Raw genomic sequence first — 12,160 nt, 5'->3', positions numbered from 1 at the left:
TAGTTAATATTTTATTTGTGATGATTATTTTATTCAGATTTTGTTTTATTCCCTCCTTCCCTTTTCTTCATTCAGTGTGCACTGAACCAAGTTACCAAGCATTTTGGTTGCGTGTTGTGATGTTTAGTGTGGTTTTATTGTGTGCAAACATTCACTCATGCAACCCTCCTAACCCACCTCTGTGGCTTGTTATATTGACTTGAAACTGTGTGTTTGGTTTGGGGTCACTGACAGTTTACATTGATTGCCAGAACTCTCCCTCTCTCTCACACACACACTTAAACACACACACATGCACATTTGTACACACCACCCTGAAGGAGCATGCAATGTCCAGTGGACTGTGAGAGGCTTTGGGAGGGTGTGGGAGCACAGACCAGTGAGGGATATCCTACTAGGGCTAGACTGATATATATTGCTGATATTGGCCTTTAAATATCAGAATTTTTTATATCATTAAAAATCTGATATTGGCTTTATGATGGATATGATGCAGTTTGATCGATGACTACCTGCTTCAGAGGCTTTTCCACCCTGACAAGAATAGAATTCTGGGGGAACCTCTTGTTAGTTATATTATATGTCATGAAAACTGTCAAATTTAATGATACTGGCCCAATTGTACAATCCAAAAGTATTGCTATTGGCCTTCAAAAACCCATATCAATTGAACCCTACGCTGCAAAGTCTCCCGCTCCTCTCCACCCAAGCTATTCTCCAGCGCCTCCTCACTGTGTGCCCATTGTCATCCACTGCATGTTCATCCTCTTGATAAGCATTTCCTTCATAGCCTTTCTGCATGTGTTGGTATCAAATTGGCTAAAGTGGCCATCTCAGCACTTACCTCAGCCATTCTGTTACATGCTTATGGACAGAGTGTATAACCATACCAGAGTTGGATTTGGAGTCTTTTAGTGTATGATGATTTGCCTGAACTATATCAGAACGAACCGGTGTTTATTGACTTTGAGTGGTCCAGTGAAGCGGCTTGGCCCTCAGTCAGTGTGTTCCGATTAAGGTGTAAATTACATTTCTAATCTGTTCAGAATATCGGCACTTTCGATGATGTAAATGAGTAACGTTCTCCTTGTCCCCGCTGTCTACCAGGTGAAGACCGAGGAGCAGATAGCAGCAGAGCAGGCGTGGTATGGATCGGAGAAAGTCTGGCTGGTCCACAAGGATGGCTTCTCCCTGGGTGAGATGCGAACACTTTTTGGATTTTTCCAGATCCATCAGCATTTTCTGCTCCTGCATGCGTCACTTCCATTAAAACCGGAAACAAATAAGTTGGCAGTACAAATTCATGCTGTTTTTACTGCTGTCCTTCTGACATCTTCCACTAAACAATAATAGATGTACTGTGTGTTCATGCCAGCAACTTGGTTGATCAGTCGCTCTGTTTTGACCGATTGTGGGCAGTGTGAGAGGCTCCAATTGCATCTATGTAGTGGTCTGCAGCTACAAACAAACGTTTTATGACGTTTATTCCTTTATTCTTTCAAATAAAAGTTGCATAGAACTGGGAAACTTTGAATGGCTGGGAAGCTTTGAATCAACTTCTTGTCCATTTTGCACTTGCTAGGCAGAACTATTGTTTATGAAACAAAATCACATCAGTAGGGAAACACAGAAATATACGATTATCCTATTACATTTCCTATACTGTCTAGCCTACATTGGACACCTACACTTTCAAGCCTACATTTATAGTGATAAATTGTGTAATCTTTCTTTTAAAAGCAACAAAACTCCACCAGGAATATTATATATGTAACGGCACACTGTACTTGACATTAAGGTGCATCTAACACCCATGGACACTTTTATTCAGGTTAATTAGCCGATTACTCACTTAGATTACTAAACACAATAATTCAGGCAGGCACATTGTCAGATGTGTGTGGGCAGCAATAAAGCCTAACAGCTAATGTTGCTTCCTCTCTCTCTCTCTGCCCAGCCACCATGATAAAGACAGAGCCTGGCTCCCTTCCAGAGGGCAAGGTGAAAATCAAACTGGAGCATGATGGGACAGTACTGGATGTGGATGAGGATGATGTGGAGAAGGTAAGTGACTGTATAAAAGAGTAACTAAACCCCAAACCCAAATCTATGTAAAGCCTGACATCTAATGGTAAAAATCATGCTACTAAAATTGCCATCTGCTATTGCCTGATCTTTGGTGCCAGGTGAGTATCTGTAGTGATAGAATTTGTGGCGATCCAGCTCAAAATTAAGCCATCCTGATACTGTAATGACATACGCTTTTGCATAATATAACTGGTGGGAAGAAAAATGTCTGCAGTGTGGGGATGTTTTTTTCAGCTTAGTGAAGATTATTGTATATGTATATAATATGTGAGTATATTTCACTGTAATTTCACATCATTAAGTGTCATAAGCCTATGACTGTATTAAAAAAGAACTGCTGATGAATTGTAGTTTGAAATCTGGATGCATTATTTTTTGTTTACTAGTCATAGTGCAGTGGCTCTCAAGCCTGGTCCTTAAGTACCAGAGCCCTGCTGGTTTTCATTCTAGCCATGTAATCAGGGACTGATTTACACCTGGCATGCCAGGTGACAGCAGTTAACTAGCTGGTAGGGTAGAAAACCAGCAGGGCTCTGGTCCTGTTTCACCTTTGCAGAGGCACTGTAGTAAATACACCAAGTATATTCAGTATTCATTCCCAGACAAAGCTGTTTTGTCAGCCAGGATGTTAGAAAACAATGCCTCGGGGCCAGATTTTGACTTTTAAAAAAAGGGCCTGGCATTCACAAGCAGCAGAAGGAAGGGGGGAGGTCTACTCTCCACCTGTCACTCAGTCCGTCTGAGCGTGCCCAGAGAGGACGGTCATGCGACCACAGATGGCCACTAAGGACACCGACAGCCACCGGGCATGATGGGATGTGTCTGGAGGAAAGGGTCAGAGGGGAACAGGTGGAGGTTCGACACCCAGCCGCCGCCACCTGTTGTCGCTCAGTCGCTTAGCCGTGGCACCTTGCCCGACATGACATAGATGGGCCTTTAAAAATCTGTTCGCCGGTACCAAAAAACATTTCAATATTCATGCCGTCTCCAAGACCTTGACAAGAAGATATCTGTTGATAGAGGGAAAAAGAAGAAAGAAAACTCTCCTCTTCCCTTACCCAAGACAGGCAAAGCCATTCGTTTTTTTTCAACAGGCGACAGCGATAAGGGTGACTTTGCGCCGTCAAGGTCGATGGCAGCTAATCAAATGTTTGAAGCATCTGTTTGATTAAGGAATTGCAAACTTGGAGGCTGGCGGGAGATGGGAGGGGAAAAGACATCTGTTTTAATTGCATCAAAGACTTGGCAGTGGGGTTGCTCCCGGTGGCACTTTACGTCGCCGCATACTAATGCCCGACCCACTGCCCATTATGTATACTGCTGCAAACAGCGCCCCACCCCTCTCTTGACTCTCAACTCTCTGGACCCAGGCATAATATTATCCCCCAGATCATGTTACCCTAACGGTCCTGGGGTTTTCCCTGGTCAGGTCAAAAGGTTAAATATCTGGTGAACTGGTTGCCCTTCACTCATAGCCAGTCGAATGCCGACTTGGAAAGCTAATCGTTATTAGTAGTGCCATATGAATACTTTCCCTTGTTCCTCGTGATTTGCCAAGCCTGTCAGGAGGCCTGCTGTGAATGTTGAGAGATAGATTTTTAATAAAACTATGAATAGCAGTGGCAAAAAACAGCAACTGTAACATTGCAGAGTAGACTTGGCTTGGTGATTACCAGTGACAGCTAGATGCAAGATTGAAATGTATATTGGTATTATGCATGTAAGATATTAGAAATTGGAGTCTTTCCCATAGGATACTGCATCTACTCTATATTGGTTCCAATAGGAATGGAGCAACGTGAATATTGGGACTTGAAGTACTTTGAATAAAATGAAGAAAATACCTTTTCAGGATTGTAAAACAACATAATATTCTTCAGTTTTGCCATTTTATCTGGTCAGTCAAATGCTATTTTGAAGCATCCAAGGTCTGTTTCTTACTGTAACTACCATGAAAATGGTGGGAAAAAGCCGCTGTACCTAGAAGAGTGGTGGTATGGTGAGGGCTTTCCAGAAGTCAAGGTGCTCTTCTATGGGCATGATGAGAGTTTTACTTCTCTCCACACTTGATGGGACCCATTTCAAACAAAGACTTAAATGTCAAAGGAGCATTAAGTAATCCATGCAACAAAATTGATAGAACAGAAATGTCTAGGGAAGAGGTAATATATCCCCATGCAAAATTCTGGTATGTGAATTGCTTTTCCGGCTTAAACAAGGCTCTTTAGCCTTGACGGTGTCACCGTCCTCCATTGCTAAGCAGTTGTTGTGGTCATTTTTGGGGCAGAAAAAATCTTACTTATTACCCCTTTAAGAAATAGATCATGGATATTTTCCTCCACCAACACAGTTGAATGGATTCACGTAACACCATCAGTGTTGTGTGGCCCTATCAGCAGATAGAAGAAGAGGCAAACCCTCCATTATTGGCCCAATCAAACAACACAGGGGCACTGGAGAGCTCACAGATAATTTTTTTGCCTTTTACTGTTACAACTGTGCACTAGCCAGGTCTTCAGTTACACCAATGAGGCATCAAACCCAATTAATCATTGGCAACTTTCATCATGGTCTCCTCTCTTTCCGGCCCTAGGCTAACCCTCCTTCATATGACCGATCGGAGGATCTGGCTTCGCTGCTCTACCTGAATGAGTCCAGCGTCATGCACGCCCTGAGGCAGCGCTACGGAGGCAACCTCATCCACACCTACGCCGGACCCAACATGGTGGTCATCAACCCCCTCAGCACGCCATCCATGTACTCTGAGAAGGTGAGGGGATGCACACATGCATTTGAAAACGCACACAAGGGGTTAGACTGATATTTGGGGCCGATATTGGCTTTTTATTTCAAATCAGATCTGGTCCAGTCAGTGTGGTCCACCTCTGATATGATGGATATGATGCAGTTTGATTGATTACATATTTATTGTAGAATTGGTCAATACTACACTGGTTGTCTATGGGAAGACCTTAACCTGAATTGACTCTGATGAGATGAGACGTTTTGATCAGATTCCACACCACTATGCATGAATATGTTTTATTATGATTGCTTTGGGTTTCAGTGGAGAGTTTTAGTGTCCCACGATGGTCTAAATTCTGTTTCAGAGGCTTTTCCATCCTGACAAGAATACAATTGTGGGTGAAACACTAAATACTGGAAATGTTTTAGAATTTGTGGGCATGAAAAATGTAATGGATATTGGCACAAAAATTGGTAGTTTTAATCCAAAAATATTGGCATTGCTAAGGATTGGCATTCAGAAACGCGTTTTAGCCCAACCCTGTAACACACACACACAGGCTGACAACCACAGACACACACACACACACACACACACACACACACAAGTAACATATATAAGCCATAAAAATGTAATAATAATGAAGCACTTAGGAAAACCTTGTCTGAGAGTTCAGAGCCAAATGGATATTTAACACTTACTCTGAGACACTAAAACACAAACCATCATTGAGCTATTAAATGATGTGCATCTAATATGCACGCGCACACACACACACACACACACACACACACGCTCCTTTCCCTCTGCAGAGGACACCCAGAGAGGATTTTTTTTCTTTAGTGGTCTGCCTATTTAGTGGTGAGAGACTTATTAATTAAATGAAGAAAGATGAGTGAGATGATAGCCAGGGCTTCTCCCTCTCCAAATGACAATGAAATCCAATTAGCCTAATGAGATTTGGAGGTTACAGTTCCCAGAGGCCAGCGGCCGCGAACATCTACTCAGCTCTCATTGTTCGCAATGAAATGACTCTTTATTAGACCTGGGAAGGCTCTCGCACTCACACACACACACACACACACACACACACACACACACACAGTCTAACACACAGCCCATTTGGTAACATGGTGAAACTACATCAAAGAAGACAAGCGAGGCGAAGGTGTGTGCGGGTCCTGAAAAAGTCTTAAATGTTTTATAGTATCTAAGCTGAAGGCCTTAAAAGATCTTAAAGCATGTTAAGTCTTCAATTCAGTTGTAGAAGTCATGAGAAATCAAGCTAGTCACACAGACCTATATTTTGATAGGCTCTACAGTTGCAAAATTGGTCTCATATTTCATTCTAACTTAAAATGTCTTAAATCTACTTGAAGCTTGCAGACACCCTGTAAAGATTATTGCCTGAATGTTGAATCATAACTGCCAGAAATATCAGATTGGCAGCACTGTACAATGTACAGTGGAGTGTGCAACGTAAGCATCTCCTGTCTTTTTCCTTCTAGTTTGTTACACAAGCTCCACACCACGGATTTCTCTTATTTCTCTTTCCCTCTTCTTCTCCCTCCTCCCCCCTCTGCATTTCGTCTCCCTTCCCTTTCTCCCCCCTCAGGTGATGCACATGTTCAAAGGCTGCCGGCGCGAGGACTCGGCGCCTCATGTCTACGCCGTGGCCCAGTCGGCCTACCGCAACCTGCTCACCACCCGGCAGGACCAGTCCATCGTGCTGCTGGGCAAGACCGGCAGCGGCAAGACTACCAACTGCCAGCATCTGGTCCAGTACCTGGTCTCCATCGCAGGCAGCACCGGCAAGATCTTCTCCGGTGAGCCCGCAGACAGAAAGGAGTGGTTACAGTAATAATAATATATAGAATAATAATTAGCATCATCTTTGTCTTTTTGTCTCAGTAAGTTCTGCTGCTACTGATACTAATTTTGCTTTTTTTGGACTTATATTCTTATATTTAAGTGTTGGAATTTTCGGTTGAGTGCGTTTTTATGCCCCCATTTGCTCTTCCTCGCAAGGTCATTAAAGTTTCATATAACCTAATAATAATACAAATGTATTTTTTAATATATTTTATATTCATAATTTTCACAGCGCACAAATATAGACAAGACAAAACAGACAGGGCTCAAAACAATAAACAATACACACCAAGCACAAACACCCAATAATCTGTATTGATATAGCACTTTTAAAAACGCTGTTACAAAGTGCAAAAAGAAACAAAATTGACAGCTGCGATGACAAAGTAAGAAATGTAAAAGCAAGGCAAGGAACATAAAAGTAAACCATCAGCTCTATAAAAATGATTTTTAAGAAGTGATTTAAATGTTGATACAGATTTAGAAGCCTGAGCTCCTCAGGCAGGTTGATCCATGAAGGAGCCCTGATGGTAAACAACTGATTTATGTATAATCCATAATCTCTTTTTTTCTATAATTGAGTTGGGCATCTTGCACCAGTGCCGATTAGGTATCGGTTTCTGTTGAAACTGTTTTATTATTATTCTGTTGTAGAATATTGATCAGAGTATTGATAAGTATCTGCCTCGATAAGCAATAGCGATAATGGTATTGATAAATTCCTAACGATACCCAACCATTATAATCTGGATTTTGAGACAGCCAATGTGAACCTCTTGTTTTTAATCTAAATAGGAACCTGTCCAAGGACCTTAGACCACAGTCATATGGAGTTAAAATGTCTGTGATATAACTTGGTCCAAACCCATCCCTACCATAAAGTCATCAGTAAGATCTTAAAATTAATTCGCAGGTAGCCAATATAAAAAGGTGACAACTGGGGCGATGACATTGCAATGTGTCTCTTTTTGCTTCAGTAAGAATCCAAGCTGCTGGAGATGAGAGAGAGCCAAACTGACTGAGGCAGGAATACAGAACCTAAGCCAGAGGAAATGAAAGCATAGATTTCGCCAGATTGCTAGGTGAAATCTTCTGAAGAAGACTTTGGGGATAGTTTGACGGGGGTGTTAAATAATTTGGGAAAGCACAGAGACAGCTTTAAGGCGCTTGGCACACTCGTACAAATGTGGGTGGAAGTTTGGTCTGATAAATGCTAGGGTGTGTGTATTTGCATGGTTATGCTTGTGTGTGATGGATGAGGGCAGCCCCCTAATGAAGCCCTGCAGAGGAAAGCGATAATTAGTTGAGCTTATTGAAGTATCCCAGCACTCTTGCTTAGCGGTAATAGGCTAACCAGTGCTTTAGCATTCAGCATTTAGCCAGTGGACCATGAAAGAGGGAGGCGATGAGATCTACAGCCCAGGAAAGCACAGTCATACATGCCACTGTGCATTTCAAAATGTCAGCGTACTGAGTTTTGCTGTCTCATTGTTTGGTCCTCTAGTTGTGTACCACTCACTAATTAGATAAGAAGAAACACAAAGAAAAATAGGATGTAAAAAAGAATGAAGCTAATGAGGAGAATTCAACTTGAAGAAAAAATCCACCCCAAAACCCTTTAACACTGTGGAAAAAAAAACAGCCATTGACGACGTACCTTGCATTCCTGGGTTCATTTTGTTGTTGGTGCTTGCATTTAAAAATGTCTGCTGTCTCAGCTGCCCTCGGATCCAGAGGGAGACCATAGGAACCGAAAACCTCCCCGTAAGTTTTTGTTCTACATACAAGTAGAACTAAAAGACAGGAATCCGAGGATCTGAGGGTGCTGCCAGGAACATATTTACTAAGCAGATCTATAATGTAATCAGGGGAGAGTTCGTGAAATGATTTAAAAACGGATAAAAGAATATTAAAATCTATTCAAAAATGAACTGGTAATTAATGCAGGGACTTTAAAACAGGAGTAATTTGTGCTTTCCTGGTCCTATTTAAAAGCAGCAGCATTTTGTCCATTGTGTAGCTGTCCTATAGTCTTTTTTTGCCTGCTAGTGATAAAAATGTGCATTAATCTGTCTGTATCATCATGGGTGAGAAAAGGTCTGATTGACCATAGTAATACTTTTCAGGTGATAAAAGGCAGTTTTAGTTAGACACTATCAGAGAAGATAACCCTAAGTTCTTAGCATTAGATTTAATATTCTCTGTCAGTGACTTAAGTTGTGTAATCATGTTCTCTTGTGGCGCCTTGGGCCCAATTACGAGAATTTGCAATTTAAGAAGATTTTGCGCCATACATGCATTGATCTCTGAAATACAGCTACTAAGGACATGCATAGGATTCAGATCATCTGGCATGACTGAGCTATACAGCTGTATATAGTGTAGTGGAAACTGATGCTGTGTTTGCGAATGATGGCCCCTAGTGAGAGCATATACAGGATAAAAAGAATTGGGCCTAAAATCAAGTCTTGGGGCACTCCGGATTGTAATACCAACTCTCTCTCTGAGGAGTGGTCACCCAAACAAAGAACTTATTAGTTAGTAGGTAGGACCTGAACCAATTTAAAACCGTGCCAGAAAGACCAACCCACTTATGCAATCTATTTAGGAGGATCGAAGGCTGTACTCAGGTCAAGAAACACCAGAACAGAGAGCTTATTAGCATCAAGGTTGATTCTTCCATCATTTACAATCCTCACCAGAGCCGTCTCTTTGCTGTGCATTGCATTCAAATATGTTGTTTGTATTCAGAAACTCAGTCAATTGCATGTAGACAACTCCAGTATTTTACTGAGAAACATCAAAGGCAGCTAGCTTGAGTACAAAATGCCAGAGAGAGGTGGAAGGTCAGATCTTAGCTCTTACTCAGCCATTTTAGCTCTACATAGTTCACTCTGGTAAAATTCCTTCAATCCTTAAAACCGACTGCTAGTTTTTGAAGGTACAACTGTCTGTTTTACCTGTCCCAGCGGAAAAGTGGCAGGCGGTCTACACCATCCTGGAGGCTTTTGGCAACAGCGCCACCGCCATGAACACCAATGCCAGTCGCTTTTCCCACATTGTGTCCCTGGACTTTGACCAGGCTGGACAGGTGGCCTCTGCTTCTATCCAGGTAACACACACACACACACACACACACACACACACACACACACACACACGCACTAACTACATACAGATGCATGCATATGGATGTCCATACAGCTCAAAGACACATAAATGCACAAAAATATCGTTATCAATAACCCATATTGGTCAAGCCCTAGAAGACACACACTCTTGTACACACACCTCCATATAAGTAAGTAAGTCCATAGCAGAGCAGTCCGACCCATCGTGCTCCATTCTTCTCAGACAATGCTGCTGGAGAAGCTGAGGGTGACCAGACGTCCCGAGGCTGAGTCCACCTTTAACGTCTTCTACTACATGATGGCCGGAGCCGACAGCACCCTCAGGTGACTCCTCTAGGCCTAAGCATTAAAATATGCCAATGTGAAATTGTAGTGGTATGGGCAGAGTCTTTACATTGAGTGATATTTAGTTGAGACAGAGTTGGAAAGTAAGACAAACAAAGTAAGAACAGATGTGAGTGGGGCCGGCAGTAGTGTTGGTTTAATTTTCTGATATATTAAATTACTTGTACTTCCAGTTGGTCACGGTAAGTTTGACCTCATGTGCATTTTTATTCTTAGAATAATACAGAACATTGTCCATGCAGCATGACAAATATCTTGGACATCATGTCCCTTAACATTTAATTTCCTGATGTCCTTTTTCTTTTCCTGCTCATTTATCGTTTCAGAACATTCATTAGCTATGGTCAATCAGAAAAAGACAGTTTGCTTTGTTTCTTTGTTACCTCCGCCAAGGAGGTTATGTTTTCGGTGCCGTTTGTTTGTTTGTCTGTTTGTTTGTCTGTTAGCAGGATTACGGAAAAACTACTGGCCTGATTTTCATGAAACTTCATGGAAGGGTGTAGCATGGGCCAGGGAAGAACCCATTAAATTTTGGAGCGGATCCGGATCCGACTCACGAACAAGCAATAATAGCATGAACCTTGGCGGAGGTCTGCGCTCTCCGAGTGCCCTTCTAGTTTTGATTGTTAAATTGGTCTAAAATTCAATTCCAGGTAGCATTAAAAATGTCTTGAAAAAATCGTAAAAAATAGAACACAGTGATATTGTTCTATTTTGCTCTTTAAGCGCCTTATTGTTTTGCACCTAGAAAGCAATTACTAAACTTTAACCCAACCTTTTCATTGTGGTATATAATCATATTCACTTCAGAGCGCACAACCCAGAATAGAAGTTTATGAATTGTTAGCCACCAATATTGGTTGCTCACCGCTCAATTTTATTTTCAAAGCCTAGTCTAAAAATCATATTTATTACACACTGCCAATTACAGCATGGTAATATTATTATTCTGTGTCCATACCTTTTTAAGTAATAATTTTGCTTAATAGTAATTACTAGTATTTAGAGCTGAAAAGAAATTCACTGTTTGATCCTGAGGGTGGCTAATATTGGAGGACTGCTGCCGAACTTATATGGGGATGTCTGTGTTTAAAAGTAAGGGATGTTCGACCAAAGCAAAATTTTATTTATAGCAGTAAATTAGGCATTTTCGATACATCCTATTTTTGTATTCATCATACAGTGCCTGAAAACCTGGCCATTATAGAACAACTGTCAGGGTGCGATCACACCTTCAGTTGGTTTTCTTTGGTCTGAACCACAGTTAAGAAGTTCTCTTGCAAGAGGACGGAGACTCACATTTTCAGGAGTCTCGCTGAGGTTATTCGGTGCCACCTGAGTTTGAATGGCATTGTCCTCACCTGGCCAAATGAACCACACTAAATGAGTAAACACTCCAGAGTATTAATATACTCCTCCAAGCATGGTTTGTGTCAATGCAGCCTGTTAAAACTTGGACTGAAATTACACCGTCATCCCGAGGATATCGATCACGGCGTCTTCACATTTCTTTGCTGCAGACACTTTTCTTTCTCACTGTCTCTTCGCACAAAGATAATGGGCGGCTTTGTCCTCGGCGAGCCTCGTCTCGATCAAGCGGCGGCGTCCTGTACATTTTGTCCCGCAACGGCCGCCAGGCAGGTTTTCAATGAGCTGGCATGGGTGGCCGACTGCTCCTTCATCACTCTGTCTCATTTATCGACCTTGTGGTGGAGTGGCCTGTCATTTCATGTCATTTTACCCATTCATTCTCACTCTCCAATCCCTCCGCCCCCAGAACGGAGCTGCACTTTAACCACTTTGCGGAGAACAGCGCTTTTGGGATCCTGCCTCAGTCTAAGGTAATTGCACTAGATGGTGTGATTAAGGGGCGTCTGTAGGACGACAATGACGCCAAAGCACAAAAAGAGGAAAAGATGTTTTTTTGTCTGTATAGGTATTGTATTTATTTGTGTGGTTTAATTACAAAGCACAGCAT

The 12,160-nt window shown here is 41.9% G+C and overlaps 1 protein-coding gene across 5 annotated transcripts in view; it reads left to right on the top strand.

The window, feature by feature from the left end:
* Nucleotides 1-12,160, top strand: part of myo18ab (myosin XVIIIA b) — a 137,143-nt gene that overhangs the window by 49,217 nt on the left and 75,766 nt on the right. For all 5 annotated transcript variants that reach the window (XM_078283971.1, XM_071905459.2, XM_078283970.1 and 2 more), the window contains 7 exons: nucleotides 1,108-1,195; nucleotides 1,958-2,064; nucleotides 4,682-4,858; nucleotides 6,450-6,660; nucleotides 9,676-9,818; nucleotides 10,061-10,161; nucleotides 11,960-12,023. In XM_078283971.1, coding sequence (XP_078140097.1) covers nucleotides 1,108-1,195; nucleotides 1,958-2,064; nucleotides 4,682-4,858; nucleotides 6,450-6,660; nucleotides 9,676-9,818; nucleotides 10,061-10,161; nucleotides 11,960-12,023 — 891 coding nt within the window. The remainder of the gene's footprint in view (nucleotides 1-1,107; nucleotides 1,196-1,957; nucleotides 2,065-4,681; nucleotides 4,859-6,449; nucleotides 6,661-9,675; nucleotides 9,819-10,060; nucleotides 10,162-11,959; nucleotides 12,024-12,160) is intronic.

This window comes from Centroberyx gerrardi, chromosome 6 (genome assembly GCF_048128805.1).
Source record: "Centroberyx gerrardi isolate f3 chromosome 6, fCenGer3.hap1.cur.20231027, whole genome shotgun sequence".
Classification (NCBI taxonomy): Eukaryota; Metazoa; Chordata; class Actinopteri; order Beryciformes; family Berycidae; genus Centroberyx; species Centroberyx gerrardi.
Note: the sequence above shows the minus strand (reverse complement) of the source record. Positions and strands in the feature narration are given on the sequence as shown.